Source organism: Tympanuchus pallidicinctus, unplaced genomic scaffold, assembly GCF_026119805.1.
Source record: "Tympanuchus pallidicinctus isolate F22 unplaced genomic scaffold, pur_lepc_1.0 scaffold54, whole genome shotgun sequence".
In the NCBI taxonomy this organism is placed as follows: domain Eukaryota; kingdom Metazoa; phylum Chordata; class Aves; order Galliformes; family Phasianidae; genus Tympanuchus; species Tympanuchus pallidicinctus.
Genome location: NW_026294774.1, coordinates 163,685 through 179,737, shown reverse-complemented (window position 1 = coordinate 179,737; position 16,053 = coordinate 163,685). Strand labels below are relative to the sequence as shown.

The following is a 16,053-nucleotide window of genomic DNA, read 5'->3' as shown; positions in this document are numbered from 1 at the left end:
CTCTGCACTTCTGGGGCCTCACTTGGATCACTGGATTCACTTCTGGGTGCCACAGAACATAAAGGATGTAAAACTATTGGAGACTTTCCAAAGGAGGGCTCTAGAACTGAGAGATCTGAAGTTCCAAGTTTCATTGGGATCGACTGCTTGTTCACTGGGCCCTTCTCACATCCCACATCCTGGGATGAGACACACTGCCCACATGGGACTTGGGCCTCACAGCATCCTTGCACCCCATGCAGAGTCTGGGAGCTGCTGTCCCCTTCTTTTTCATTTGACAACACACAAACCTCCATCCCACTGCCCCAGGAAGGGCCCTGAGCCAGCAGGACAGAGAAGATCTCCCTGCCAAGGCTCTGGGGATCAGGGCTTGGTCTTTCTGCTCCATAAGACAAAGGAGGCTTTTCTCAGCATCACAGCCACCATCCCAGTGCCTTGGTCTGCCTGCAATCATGGCTTCTAATTCTCTGCTCTAACAAGTCCCTGGGGAAGCTTGCTTGATAACGGCCCTCATTGGGGCCCATTAATATTCCAAGAAACTTCACTGTTCCTTCTGACTTGGTCTCCTTGAGCACTTCATGCAATCTTCTCTGTGCACCAGAGGTTGATGGACTCAGCAGCAAATGCCCCCTGGGGCCCATTACAACCTGAAGAGCCGTGCTGTGCCTTGTGCCTTCCTGTCATCTTCTTCAGGTGTTCAGACCTTGTACAGCAAACTCAAGAGGTATCAGGAGAGAGCTTATAGAGGAAGAGAATGATGGGCATTTAAGAAGTCTAGTTATTTGTAGTTTATAGTTTAAACAAGAATTTTAATCAGCACTTGACAATGGATATTGATCCAGGATGTTCCCTAATGAACTTTTCTCTGTCACTGTGTGGACAAAATTGCTCCTCAACTTCTCCACCCCATTTCTACTTACATTGGCCTCATGGCACTTGCATCACTTTTCCTCACATCATTCTTCTCCTCTGCAGTCACCCACTCAGTGTTAAACCTCCTTTGAAATAATTCCCCCTGGCATTCCTCAGAGAACCAGCTGCACATGGGTAAAGAAAGATTTATTTCTGCCAGTTTTTTGGTTTTTTATTTATTTTATTTTTTCCCAGAGACGGAAGGAAATGAGATGCAATTGAATGAAAAGTAAAACACAGTGACCAACTTCATTCTTTGTCCAAACTGCATGTAATGAGGTTTGTCTTTCACAGGGAATAGTTGTACAAGAAATGAGTTAGGCAGAGATGGGAAGGGATAGATATAATGACAGCTAAGGAGTTGAGAAAAGAGTCCATCCAACTTTGGAGAGATGGAGCAAGTTCCAATAATCTCCCCGGAGATCAGAGATCAGGCAGAAAGTTGGGAGGGAGGAATCTGAGTGAACAACGAGCAAGGGATGGGGAAATCTAGAGAGCAGTGGGAAGAGCATGTGTCCAGATGGGCTGCTGAAAACATGGCCTGAACCACGGTCATTGATTTAGGAGAGCTGGAGACACCTGGAGGATGAGGGCCATTAAAAAGCAACAGGGTGGAGCAGCGGTGGACGCAGGGCATTGGTCACAGGGCATTGGTCACAGGGCACTGCTGCCTGTGTCCACGTACCTGAAGGCATCTGTGTCCTGAAAACACAGTTTTTGAAAACATTGTCCTTTTAGGAAGAATAAATAATTAAAAAAATATAAATATAAATAAAAATAATAAAATAAAATAACAGACACAATATCCCCTGTAATATGAGCATTTTCATATTAAGAAGAGAGATGACACATGAGAATATTTGAAGTTGAGAAGTGTTAATACATTTTTATCAACTCTCACTTGCAGACTTCTTCAATGTTCTGGGGATCTGAAATGTGGAGGCACTACTCTGCATTATGCCTTCCCTACGTCTTCTAGCCAATGCCTTGTTCCAATAAAAAAGATGGAGACTGACTTCTTACATCATTTCTGAATAATAGGACAAGGATGAAACACAATAAACCAAAAGAGAGATTTTCATTAGATGTTTGGAAGGAATTTCTAACATGCCCTAGATCAGGATGTGAGGCATGGAGCTGGTATGGAACAGGCAGCCCAGAGAAGATGGGGCTGCACCACCCCTGGAGATGTTTGAGATGTCAAGGGCCCCAGGCATCCTGATCTACTGTGTGACAGCCCTGCACACAGCAAGGGAGATGGAACTGGATGGGCTTTAAGGTCCTTCCAACCCAAACCATTCAAAAATCCTACAATACTTGTCAGTCTCTTCCAACACAGGATCCTGTTTGCTCAGCTATTCCCTGATCACCTCTTCTTCCACCAACAGTACATCTGCCTTGCACCAACATTTCCCACCTGTCTCTGGCACCCAGGATTCCAAGAAGCCCAGACCAACTAATAAACTGTGTGGAAGGAAATGAGTATCAGAGACTTTTCCATGTCCTGTCTCACCAGGTTCCTGCCCCATTCTATGTTGGGCCCACATTCTCCCTAGCCTTCCTTTTGTAGACTACATTGTATTTCTTCAAGCCCTCCTTGCCTGTGATATGCCTGGGCTCATTCAATTGCGGTTGAACTCTGATGTTCCTGAACTCATCTCAGCAGGAACACTGGACAAAGTCTCTGCATTGCTGCCAGGTGACCTCTTCTTGTTTCCACTTCCTGCACGCTTCCTTTCTGTGTTTGGGTGAGAGCAATGCAATCCATTCCCAGTCATGCAGGAATTCTGACATTTATATTTGGCTTCCTTTTCCTTGGAAAGGACTCATTCTACTTTCAAGCCATGATCCCTATATTGTAACCACATGTTTTGACCCCATTCCCCTCAAAGCCTTTCCCTGCTGTACTGCAGATAACTGAAGAAGCCAAAGGTGTGCTCTTCTGAAGCCCAGGGTTGTGAGCTTGTCTTTTACCCTCTCTTCAGACTCCTCAGCTCCACCATCCCATGGCCACTGCAGCACAGGTTCACTTTGGTCTTCACATTCACATTCCCCACCAGCCCTTCCTTGCCAGTGAGTTTGAGATCCAGCAGAGCACCTCTCCTCTTGGATTCCTCTATGGCTTGCTCAAAGAGCTGCCATCTGTGCTCTCCAGGGATCTCCTGCATGGTGCATGCCCTGCTGTGCTGTCCCTGCAGCAGACACTGCAGTGAAAAAGGACTCCAAATGGCCAGACAAGATGAGGCTCCCATCTGTCTGTAGATGGCACCTTCCACTTGCTCTTTCTGATCAGGAAGCCAGGAACAGACACTGCTGGTCTCCTTTGATTGCCATTACCATTTGCTCTTACCTGGCTGCTCTGCCATCCCCAGGAGAAGTTCAGTGCACTCTCCCAGAGCACAGTCACCTTTCCTTGTCTCCTCACTCATCCATCACAAAGATTCTGTATCCCTCTTGTGCTGCAGTCCAGTTGGGGAAGCCCTTTAACCATGTCCCCGGGGTCCAAACAAGAGCTCAGGCCTGCAATTGAACAAAGATTTCTAGCTCTGCATGTGTTGGTGTTCTCATTACTGTAAAAGCACATAAAGAAACAAGCACCATTGTTCCTAGCATGGCTGCATAACACATCTACGGTATTTGTGTTCAGAAGGTGGCACACAGGCATTAGACCCACTGTGAGGCTCGGAGTTGTCCCAGCAGCACGGACACTCCTAGGGCATGGCTTTCCTGAAGGCCCTGTGCTGCATTTGCCAGCAGCATCTGTGTGTGCTGGAGCACCTAGGGAACTGGCATGGCACTCGGCTGCTTCTGATGCCATTCACGTGTGTGCCCATAGAACACTGAGATTTCATCAGTTGAAATATGAAGATGTGTGCCAGCTCTACAGTGCCTGAAGCTCCAAAATATTGAGTAGATGGTGAACAGAGAAAGATCTGGCTCTTCTTTTGTGAGCTCAGCCATTTAGTCAGCTGCATAACTCCACACGCACCATAGGGACGGGTAAAGAAGGTAAACTTGGGTGCCCTAAATTCAGGAGTCTGTTGTCATTTAGGATGGCTGAGATAGCTCTATCCCCTCTCTGGCCCTCAGCTGATGCTCAGGAAGGAGGTGTCTCTCTCAGGGATGTCCCACATACTGCACAAGCACTGGCACACATCCAGCAGCACCCCAGGTCATCACCCAGGGTCTGTGTGTGAGCAACTGACTCCCCGCTGAAGGACCAAGGACTCAGAGCAGGAGCTCACATGCAGGCAACTCCTTGTGCTCACCTGAACTGAACCAGAGGAATCCCTGAAATTCCTTTGTGTCCATGGGGTGCTGAATCCCATTTCAAACTTTGGATTTCCATCTAGGGATGAGATGCCTCACTGCCTCAAGGAAATTCCACTGTCCTTGTCTGTGTGCCCTTTTTGTTTCAGCAAACACTCTCTGGTAGGACTAACCATATGTCTGGAATCAGTCATTGTCCACTGGACGTTTGGTGGTTAATTCAGCAGATGTAGAAGTACTATAACGACACTGAAGTCTTTCAGGAGCTGTTGGCCATGGAGACCCAGGGACGTGTCAGGGGAGATCAGTGGGTGGAATAGAAATGACATCATCTGCTGCTGAGCTGGGCCAGGCTCCAGGGACACAGCGAGCTCCTACAAGTGGGCAGTGCTGCAGGGACACAGCAGTGCAAAGGAGCAGCTCCTGTGCAGCACACAGCAAGACTCTGGGCATGGTCTGCAAGAGACATGTAGAGGAAATAAGGAGGAGAGCTGACAGGCTGTGTGGCACGTTAGGCTGTGAACTCACTGGAGGAGCATTTGTCACAGCCCTTGACCAGGTAAGTCTCTCATCGCAGACAGCGTAGTGGCTTTAATACAGGAATTACTAAATCTGCGACAGCCCATTGCAGGTCAGTCTGAAGGCACTCCATGTTTCTTTATTTTGGATAAAAACCTGCTCCAGCTGAGGGCTGGAGCACTGATTCACTGCATGCCAGAGTGTTTCCAGGTGCACTTTGCGAGAGGAGTGACAAGGCAGGAATTTTCCTTTTCTTTTTTGTAGGGAAAGTGGAAAAGTTGGAGGCATAAAGGATCTTTGAAATAAGAACACATCTCAGAGAATCCTGAATTGAATTTCTCTATCTGCTGTTATGTGTGCAATCTCCTTAAATGCTTTCAGCCTCTTTGCTCCCAAAGGAGAGCACCAGCTGAAATTATCATCATTTTTTGCAGACATGAGTAATGCACTTTTCCTGCAACCAGGCAGCTTTCTCCAGCAGAAATTTAAGTGCACAGATTAGGGGTGAGGTCTCTGAGTGCAGACAGGGTAAAGATAAGATTTCTGGAAACAGCTCCTGTGAGGAAAATATCTAGCAGCCTGGGATATGATTTGGAAAAAGAGAGCAAAGTAAGAGCTACATATACTGCAAATCCTTAAGGAATTGTGAAGCTCATGAAAATAAACTCCCGTTATGGAGTTAAATGAACATTTTAAACAGGAAACAAAAAAATTCAAAGTACAGCAGGAGGAGGTTCTCTGCAAGTTCTCTTGACTTCTGTCATTATCTCCTGCACTCTGCACAGGACTCCAGGCCCAGCAGGAACTGCAGATGCCCAACAGCAGCTCCATCAGCGAGTTCCTCCTCCTGGCGTTGGCAGACACGCGGCAGCTGCAGCTCCTGCACTTCTGGCTCTTGCTGGGCATCTACCTGGCTGCCCTCCTGGGCAACGGCCTCATCAGCACAGCCGTAGCCTGCCACCACCGCCTGCACACCCCCATGTACTTCTTCCTGCTCAACCTCGCCCTCCTCGACCTGGGCTGCATCTCCACCACTCTCCCCAAAGCCATGGCCAATGCCCTCTGGGACACCAGGCACATCTCCTATGCTGGATGTGCTGCACAGGTTTTCTTTTTACTTTTCTTCTTTTGTGTAGAGTATTCCATCCTCATCATCATGTGCTATGACCGCTACGTTGCCATCTGCAAGCCCCTGCACTACGGGACCTTGATGGACAGCAGAGCTTGTGCCAGCATGGCAGCAGCTGCCTGGGGCACTGGGCTTCTCTATTCCCTGCTGCACACTGTCAGTACATTTTCACTGCCTCTCTGCCATGGCAATGCTGTGGATCAGTTCTTCTGTGAAATCCCCCAGATCCTCAAGCTCACTTGCTCAGAATTCTACCTTAGGGAATTTGGACTTATAATGGCTAGTGTTCTTGTCTTATTTGGGTGCTTTGTATTCATTGTGCTGTCCTATGTGCAGATCTTCAGGGCCGTGCTGAGGATGCCCTCTGAGCAGGGACAGCACAAAGCCTTCTCCACGAGCCTCCCTCACTTGGCTGTGGTCTCCCTCTTTGTCACCACTTCGATGTTTGCCTATCTGAAGCCCCCCTCCATCTCTTCCCCATCCCTGGACCTGATGGTGTCATTTCTGTACTCGGTGGTGCCTCCAACACTGAACCCCCTCATCTACAGCATGAGGAATCAGGAGCTCAAGGGTGCCCTCAGGAAAGTACTCTATTATGCATTGTTTGCCCATCAAAACGATGTTCATCATACCCTCAAGACTGCAAAAAAGTTAGGAAAAGTGTGATTTATTTTATGTGATGTTTCCATTTTTTCTTCGTATTTTTTTGTCATAGCTATAATGAACTTAATTCCGATTAAATAATATTCATCATCAGTCTTTATGTTTACCTATTTTTAATTCCCTGTCTTGAACCTATTGTACTTAAGGAACCAGGTTCAATGAATAGATAAAGAAATCAGCAGAGGATCATTTGTTTTGCCTCCCATCTAGTCTGGATCATCAGCAGGTCCTCTCGGAAAACTGCCTGTCCAAGACAGGACATCTGGGACCTCTGGAGATAGCATGGGATGCTTGGGATCACACAGTGGAGTTTGCTCCTTATCATTTATCCTTCAGTTAGTATCTGTTTTCTATTAATATTTATCATTTCCTACCTACTTATGGAAAGTACTTATTCTTTTGGGAAGGTGAACCATACTGGTGAGATATGACTGAGGAGTGTGTTCTGTTGTTGGGGAAATTGTGTCATCCTTTACTGTTGTTTGTTTTAAAGTAGGAAGCAACAACCTGTGCCTGTGTGCAGACAGTTCTCTTAGGGAAGCAGGTAAAGGAATGGTGTAAAGGAACTGTACCATCCAGCTGCAGACTCCAGTGGAGAATTCTGGTGTAGGGAAAAGTGATGCAAGTGCCAGGTGCATACAGCAGACACGTCAGGCCTGGGGAGGTGAGCAGTCAGGTTGCCTGTACTGTGTGAGACCTCAAGCAATTGCTTCTGCCTATGCAGATTTCCTTAGGAGACTCTCTGGATCAACATCCATTTGAAATCTCCTTCCTTTACTACATTATGAAAGCTCTCCAACTTCAAGGACATTATGGAACAGATATGGCTCATTGCAAATTTCTGTACTACAGAGAGACCCATGGTACATTTGATGCTGGGTCTATGAACCTCAGGTACTGAGAGGAGAAAGTTAATTGGATTGACAAGTTGAAGTATCTTGGAGTACTGTGGCCAATAAGGGACATTACCAACACAGCCTCCCTTGGACTTGTTCGAGCCGGTAATTGGAGGCAATGATTACATTTACATAAGGTATTGTGCTGAGAAATCTCTTGGTTTGCTTGATGAAGGAGAAGGGCCAAGGCCTGACATCCAGACACTGGACAGGAGATTCACCGTATCGGAGGGAATGAGCTCAGGGCTCGTCCTGGGGTTGGTGTGGTGGTGCAGATTGCACTCCATGTGAAGGACAACAATGTGACACCTGCCAGCCTCTGCACAGGGATGCAAGGCAGCAGTGAGGCCCCATTACCATAAGCATAATAAATCTCCTCACAAAGAATAAGTGTTGTCAGCAACTGCGAAATTGCGAGACCCCCCCACGGGGTCTGATGTGCTAAGCTCCCTCCCTGCTCTAATGATTGATGTGTGATGTAGGCCCCTAGGGGCGTAGACGAAGTAATTAGGCTATATAAGGTAGTTAATACGTGTAATAAACGCCATTTTACTGCTCATCATATTGGTGTCACCTCGGTAATTGGCCAAGCTGCGGTCTCCTGGGGAAGCGGAACGGACGCGTACTGTAACAAGTGGTGACCCCGACCGACGTGATCCCTGGGAGTGAGTCAGCTGTCTGCCAGAAGCAGGAACCCACTGCAGTAGCGGTAAATTCAAATCTGCGGAATAATGGAAGCCCGGGGACGGGGAGGAGGTGGCCATTACTCCTCGTCAGGCGGGAGGCTCGGGAAAAGGAGCCAAGATCCCCCTAGGACGCTAGGGGAAAGACGCCAGAAGAGGCCAGGTGTACGCTCGGCCGGAGGCGTTATGGAAGCCGTTATAAAGGTGATTTTACATGCATGCAAAATTTATTGCGGGAAAAATGTTCCTTCTAAGAAGGAGATTTCGGCGACACTTTCGTTGCTGGAGAAAGAGGGGCTATTATCATCCCCTTCTGACTTATATGATTCTGATAAATGGGATTCGTTTACTGCCGCGCTCTCACAGAGGGCAATGCTTACTCAGAAAGCAGCAGAGTTTAAGGTGTGGGGATTGATTTTAATAGCTCTTAAGAAAGCAAAGGAGGAGAAGATCGCAGGTGACCGTGCTAAGGAGCTGCTGGGGTTAGGGCCGGGGGGGGTCTTGTCTCCCCTACAGATTCGCCGGAGGGCAAGATGGCGCTGACTCCTTCGGCCCCACCAGAAACAACAACCCTGGAGATAAAGAAGAACGAAGTGAAGCAGGAGCGGTCATACCATAAAGAGGAGGACCCACCTCCTTACCCGGCTCGCAGCATATATCCTTCACTTAAGCCCTGTAAAGATAACGGGGAAGGGGGGCCGGTGGAGGAAAGCAGTACAACTTCTAGCACAGTTGATAAGAGGGTCCTTGAGGAAGGAGAGATGTCTGGGGGAGCTGTGATACGACCTGTGGAATGCGACAGTGGGGGCGGGACTCACCTACTGCCCGATTCTGCCTGCTGCTGCAGCCACCCCCCACGGGGCGTGGATTGTCCCGCACAGCGTTGCTGTACTCGATGGTGCCTCCAACACTGAACCCCCTCATCTACAGCATGAGGAATCAGGAGCTCAAGGGTGCCCTCAGGAAAGTACTCTATTATGCATTGTTTGCCCATCAAAACGATGTTCATCATACCCTCAAGACTGCAAAAAAGTTAGGAAAAGTGTGATTTATTTTATGTGATGTTTCCATTTTTTCTTCGTATTTTTTTGTCATAGCTATAATGAACTTAATTCCGATTAAATAATATTCATCATCAGTCTTTATGTTTACCTATTTTTAATTCCCTGTCTTGAACCTATTGTACTTAAGGAACCAGGTTCAATGAATAGATAAAGAAATCAGCAGAGGATCATTTGTTTTGCCTCCCATCTAGTCTGGATCATCAGCAGAAGCTCATGATCTAAGACACAAATGGCACAAGGAGCAGCAGTGTCCCCTGAGGGATGTCCGTCACTGACTAGAGGGACTTTCTGCTGCCTTTGAGTTATGCTGAGGCTTCCCTGGAGCCACGGCCTTGGGCAGCAACAGGACGTGGTCTTTTCAGTGCTGCACTCGTTATGTTCCCAACTGTTCTCTTGTGTCCTTGCATTTGTGTCAGCTCTCAGTTCTGGTGCAATTGATGACAGCGCTGTTGCTCTGTGGCGCTGTTGTCTCTGTGGCGGCATCCCTGTGGCTGCAGGCAGGCAGGCAGTGTGCAGCACTGCTCCTCAGCTGGCCTCCCTGCTGAGACCAGAACAAGAAGGGGCTGCTCAGGGCAAGGCCAGAGGACTGAACACCCCTTCCAAATCTGTGCCAGGAATACAGCCAAGGAGTTGCCCTCGGGAAAGTCCTCTTGCTTTCCGGGGGTTCTGCATGGTTCAGAGTCCCAGGGTGATCAGTGAGGACCAAAGGACAGACGAGAGCTCCCTTCTTGGTTGTACATGGCCCACCAAAACATAACTGGTCTTGAACATGACTGTGCGGGACTGTCCCTGCTGCTGTGGGACTGATGGCAGACACTGTCCTGGAGAGGAATCTGGAGCAGCCTGGAAACGCCAGGGGATCTCCGGGGACAGTGTAAGAGACAGTGTAAGTGTAAGGCAAAGAATAATTCCTTGCGCAATGACAGACCATTGATCCAAAGAAACAGGGGAACCTGAGGAGCCCACAGGCAAAGGAGGGCTCTGCAGTGGTGCTGCTGAGCCAGCAGGGCAGATGGAGAGGGACTCAGCAGTAGAGATCCCATCCAGCTGGGACTGCCTCTCACCCTGAGCAGCACAGGGTCAGCCCGGTGTCCCAGGGCACCACAGCTCCCTCGCCCTGCAGAGCAGCTCCACCAGCTCAGGTCCTGCAGGGAGCACGGGGAGGGAAGCAGGAGGGAACAGGGAGCTGCTGTCAGGCCAGCACGGACACACTTTAGTTATTTGAGTCACAATCGAGTGCTTTTTGCTCTCCACCTCTGTAGTCGATAAATTTTACATACCCTTCCTCTGAGGACTGACCTGATGGTCATTTCACACTGCTCCTTTTTAACTTCCATAGTCTGGTGGGACATTTTGCCAATGTGATGGGTTTCATCACCTGTACTTGAGTCTTTCAGGCTGAGTTTGACACTGATGACCCAAAATGGTTCATGGATGTTTGTGTTCATTGAGAAGAAATCAGAGTTTCTTGGCTTGCCAGTGGCCATCACAGCACTGGGTCACCCCCAGGGATCCACTGACTTGCCTGGGGAGCATTGAGTGTGCTGGGTTGAGCTGCAACTGCAGGGACGAAGACAACTATAGGCAGTGTACTGCCCTGAGATCCTCATTCCAAATTCTATCTGCAGCTTCCAGAGGGCTCTGCTCTCCTGCAGGTCCTCTCGGAAAGCTGCCTGTCCAAGACAGGACATCTGGGACCTCTGGAGATGGCATGGGATGCTTGTGATCACACAGTGGAGTTTGCTCCTTATCATTTATCCTTCAGTTAGTATCTGTTTTCTATTAATATTTATCATTTCCTATCTACTTATGTAAAGTACTTATTCTTTTGGGAAGGCGAACCATACTGGTGAGATATGGCTGAGGAGTGTGTTCTGTTGTTGGGGAAATTGTGTCATCCTTTACTGTTGTTTGTTTTAAAGTAGGAAGCAACAACCTGTGCCTGTGTGCAGACAGTTCTCTTAGGGAAGCAGGTAAAGGAATGGTGTAAAGGAACTGTACCATCCAGCTGCAGACTGCAGTGGAGAATTCTGGTGTAGGGAAAAGTGATGCAAGTGCCAGGTGCATACAGCAGACACGTCAGGCCTGGGGAGGTGAGCAGTCAGGTTGTCTGTACTGTGTGAGACCTCAAGCAATTGCTTCTGCCTATGCAGATTTCCTTAGGAGACTCTCTGGATCAACATCCATTTGAAATCTCCTTCCTTTACTACATTATGAAACCTCTCCAACTTCAAGGACATTATGGAACAGATATGGCTCATTGCAAATTTCTGTACTACAGAGAGACCCATGGTACATTTGATGCTGGGTCTATGAACCTCAGGTACTGAGAGGAGAAAGTTAATTGGATTGACAAGTTGAAGTATCTTGGAGTACTGTGGCCAATAAGGGACATTACCAACACAGCCTCCCTTGGACTTGTTCGAGCCGGTAATTGGAGGCAATGATTACATTTACATAAGGTATTGTGCTGAGAAATCTCTTGGTTTGCTGGATGAAGAAGGGCCAAGGCCTGACATCCAGACACTGGACAGGAGATTCACCGTATTGGAGGGAATGAGCTCAGGGCTCGTCCTGGGGTTGGTGTGGTGGTGCAGATTGCACTCCATGTGAAGGACAACAGTGTGACACCTGCCAGCCTCTGCACAGGGATGCAAGGCAGCAGTGAGGCCCCATTACCATAAGCATAATAAATCTCCTCACAAAGAATAAGCAAGGGGACAAAAAACCTTACTGATGTTGCAGCCCTTCATCGTCACCAGCACCCACTGCCTTCTCCTCTGCAGGCTTTCCTATGCTGTTCCAGCCCAGCCCCTGTTTCCCTGTGGTCTGCAGACACCCACCTCTCCTCTGCACCCTGCTCTGACCCTGGCACTACAATCATTTCACTGATGTCTCTTAGGCCTCTCTGAATGGCCCTTGAAACACAGAGGCATGGAGTGATCCCTCAGCATGGTCCCACATCATAACACTTCCAGTGACATTTCTTCCTCCTCATGCCCAGTCTCTGGCTTTCAAGCTGCACTGTGAGGGAGCGTTTTTCTCCCTTGGCACATTTCTGCTACCAACTCCATCGTGTTGGAAATCATTTCCTCATGGAAACGCCACCCATCAGCTTTCTTGTGCCATTGAGAAGAAGGAACCTCACCATCATCTTCCAAGGCACCTGCCAGCTTCATGGACAGACACTTTCAAGTCATGTCCCTCCTGCTATCCAGTTGGTACTCACACAGAAGAGCCATCACAATCCCTCACACAAACCTCCTTCTTGCTCTATGGCCCTACCAGGTGCTCAGGCACAGAGGATCCCACAGGCAACACGTCAACCTGGCACTTTCTGTCGGCCTCTCAGGGACACTGCAGATGTGATCCTGTATGCACAGACCCCAGTCAGAAGGCAAGGGATGGCCCATCAGCTATTGCAGGCTGAAGTCACCACACAGTTGCATTAACAGCCGTGTGCTTCCTGCTGGATTGTGGGTTTGTGAGAACAACTGACCCAACAGCTCCAGAAATGCCTCTCAGGAAAGAAGACAGACAAAGTCATTGCATGCTCTTTGTTTTGATAAGGTTCACAGAGAGCCCGGTTCCTCATGTACAGTGTGTCTGGGTTACACTACATAGGTACAAGCTGGATAGGAATGGATAGGCATAATGAAGATTCAGTGAAAGAGTTTAGAATACATAAAACAGAAAACAAAACATTCAAAAAATAACACTTAACAAATGAATACATAAACCAAAAAAAAGACAGCGTGGTTAAGTCAAAATCTGAATTACAAGTCACGTATAGAAATAGATGGGCAGTTCATTGTTTTCACAACACATTAGGCCATTAGTTTCCACAGAGAATTCCTCAGCTCCTTATTCCTCATGCTGTAGATAAGGGGGTTCATTACCAGAGGTACCACTGAGTACAGAAATGACACCACCAAATCCAGGGATGGGGAAGAGATGGAGTGGGGCTTGAGGTAAGCAACCATGGCAGTGCTGAGAAACAGGGAAACCACAGCCAGGTGAGGGAGGCACGTGGAGAAGGCTTTGTGCCGTCCCTGCTCAGAGGGCATCCTCAGCACGGCCCTGAAGATCTGCACATAGGAGAAAAGAATGAAAGCAAAACACCCAAAACAAAGAACTATACTAGCCACAAGAAGCCTAATTTCCATAACAAGGCCCAGTTTCCAACAGGAGAGCTTAAGGATCTGGGGGATTTCACAGAAGAACTGATCCACAGCATTGCCTTGGCACAGTGATTGAGAAAATGTGTTGGCAGTGTGCAGCAGAGAATAGAGAGCCCCAGTGCCCCAGGCAGCTGCTGCCATGCTGGCACAAGCTCTAATGCTTAAAAGGGTTTCATAGTGCAGGGGCTTGCAGATGGCAACATAGCGATCATAGGACATGATGGTGAGAAGGAAATATTCTGCTGATAACAGGAACAAAAAGAAAAAGACCTGTGCAGCACATGCTGAGTAGGAGATGTGCCTGGTGTCCCAGAGGGCATTGGCCATGGCTTTGGGGAGAGTGGTGGAGATGCAGCCCAGGTCGAGGAGGGCGAGGTTGAGCAGGAAGAAGTACATGGGGGTGTGCAGGCGGTGGTGGCAGGCTACGGCTGTGCTGATGAGGCCGTTGCCCAGGAGGGGCTCTGAGAGAGCACTAATGTTAAAGAGTCCCACTTGCCGGAGTCATCAATATCATAAGGAGAAGAGAGAAGTCCCTTCTTTTCAAGAAAAGAGGACCGTGGCCACCTCCTTCTTACAAGGGGCGGTTTTTCTGCAGTAAGTCTTACATGCACGGGCTAATACCTTAATGATGGATTCCACTGTCGCCCAGGGAGATCAAACCCTCCGTGACCTTCCACTGCTCTTCCACTGTGGGCTTAAACTGCTCCAGGGGTGATCAACCCCTCCAGCCTTCCGCAGCCTCACTGCCGCAGGGTCCTGCGTCCGCCACGCAGCTGACTGTCGCCAAAGCGTAATCAGGAACGGACCCAACCGTTCCTCACACGGGGCACCACTTGTTGCAGTTTCTCACGGCGACTTAAGTTGCGGTCCATCCCACCCGCAGTGGCCTGACAGCCTCAGGCCCAGCACCCGATCGAGTCGGTCCCGCGCCAGGCCTGATCCATTCGTTTGCTATTCAGCACACCAAAATGATGAGCGGCAAAATGCAGCTTATTGCAAGCAACACACTCTTCTTATAGCTCTCCCTTATATCACAGTGCTACCAATCACCCTTGCTACGGTTATCTATGCCCAATAGACATGTGGCATGTCTTGTCTTGCCATGTCTCATCATGGTTTCTCATGAGTCAAGGAGCCCCCGCAGAGCCTGACGACTTTCACAGCCCCCCTTTTACGTATTCTGCTAAGCACACAAGGGGCCCCCGCAGATCCTATTACGCCTGGTGACCTTGACAGCCCCCGCTTTACGTATTTTGTTGACTACATCTCTAACTTCCATATTTTGTTAACTGCACCTTCCTGACCTCACAGTTTATTAGTTGCTCTGGGCGACTTGGAATCGTGGGTGCCAGAGACAGGTGGGAAATGTTGGTGCAAGGCAGATGTACTGTTGGTGGAAGAAGAGGTGATCAGGGAATACCTGAGCAAACAGGATCCTGTGTTGGAAGAGACTGACAAATATTGTAGGACTTTTGAATGGTTTTGGTAGGAAGGACCTTAAAGCCCATTCAATTCCATCTCCCTTGCTGTGTGCAGGGCTGTCACACAGTAGATCAGGATGCCTGGAGCCTTTGACATCTCAAACATCTCCAGGGATTGAGCTGCTCTGTCTTCCCTGAGCTATTTGTTCCATACCAACTCCATGTCTCACATCATGGAATGTTATGATCTATGGAATGTTAGAAATTCCTTCCAAACATCTAATGAAAATCTCTCTTTTGGTTTATTATCATTCATCCTTGTCCTATGATTCAGAAATGCTGTAAGAAGTCAGTCTCCATCTTTTTATTTGAACAAGACCATGGGTATAAGATGTAGGGAAGGCATAATGCAGATTAGTGCCTCCACATTTCAGATCCCCTGAACAAGAAAGATGTCTGCAAGTGGGAGATGATAAAAATGTGTTAACACTTCTCAACTTCAAATATTCTCATGTCTCCTCTCTCTTTTGAAGTTGAAAACACTCATATTTCAGGGGATGTTTTGGATTTATTTATTTAATTACTTATTTATTCTAAAAAGACAGTGTTTTTCAGAACTCTGCTTGCAGGACACAGATGCCTTCAGGTACAGGGACACAGACAGTGGTGCCAGTGCCAATGCCCTGTGACCGATGCCCAGCATCCACCGCTGCTCCACCCTGCTGCGTATTTGATGTCCCCCATCCTCCAGGTGTCTCCATCCCTCCTACATAAATGACTATGATTCAGGCCATGTTTTCAGCAGGCTCTTTTTATCTGGACACATACTCTTCCCACTGCTCTCCAGATTTCCCTATCCTTTGCTCTTTGTTCACTCAGATACATCCCAACTACCTGCTGATCTGTGAGCTCAAGGGAGATTATTGGAACTTGCTCCATCACTCCCAAGAATGATGTATGCAGAGTCTGAAGCACAGATTCAGATGTGAATGATCCATGTTGTTTATTACAAGTACTCACATCACTTATATACATTCACAAGTTTTCTTTTCCAAGCTTTCCCATCCACCCCTACAACTTTCCCATCCACCTTACACGTCAGCAGAGCACTCTACAGAACACTTTTCAACCATTCACACAGGCACTTATCCTATCAGAGCCATCAGACGTTCTTTCTTCTTCTAGAGGTGTCCTTAGTTCTCATGCTGTTTATCTTGCTCGACAGCTTCTACTCTGAACAGTTTTTCTTGTATTCCCACAGTGGCCCCAGGAAAGCAGCTGCCCTGACTTGAGGGCAGTGAGGTACAGAAGCCCA

At 48.2% G+C, this 16,053-nt stretch overlaps 2 protein-coding genes across 2 annotated transcripts in view; one reads left to right on the top strand and one right to left on the bottom strand.

Moving 5' to 3' along the window:
* The window catches only part of LOC128091903 (olfactory receptor 14J1-like), a 335,467-nt gene extending 328,881 nt beyond the window's left edge, over positions 1-6,586 (top strand). Inside the window, exon 2 of the mRNA XM_052705310.1 lies at positions 6,239-6,586. Coding sequence (XP_052561270.1) covers positions 6,239-6,496 — 258 coding nt within the window. The 3' untranslated portion in view covers positions 6,497-6,586. The remainder of the gene's footprint in view (positions 1-6,238) is intronic.
* LOC128091884 (olfactory receptor 14A16-like) overlaps positions 1-12,679 on the bottom strand; it is a 57,329-nt gene extending 44,650 nt beyond the window's left edge. Inside the window, exon 1 of the mRNA XM_052705291.1 lies at positions 12,590-12,679. The gene's annotated coding sequence lies outside the window, so the exon portion shown is untranslated. The remainder of the gene's footprint in view (positions 1-12,589) is intronic.
* Positions 12,680-16,053: the final 3,374 nt, after the last annotated feature.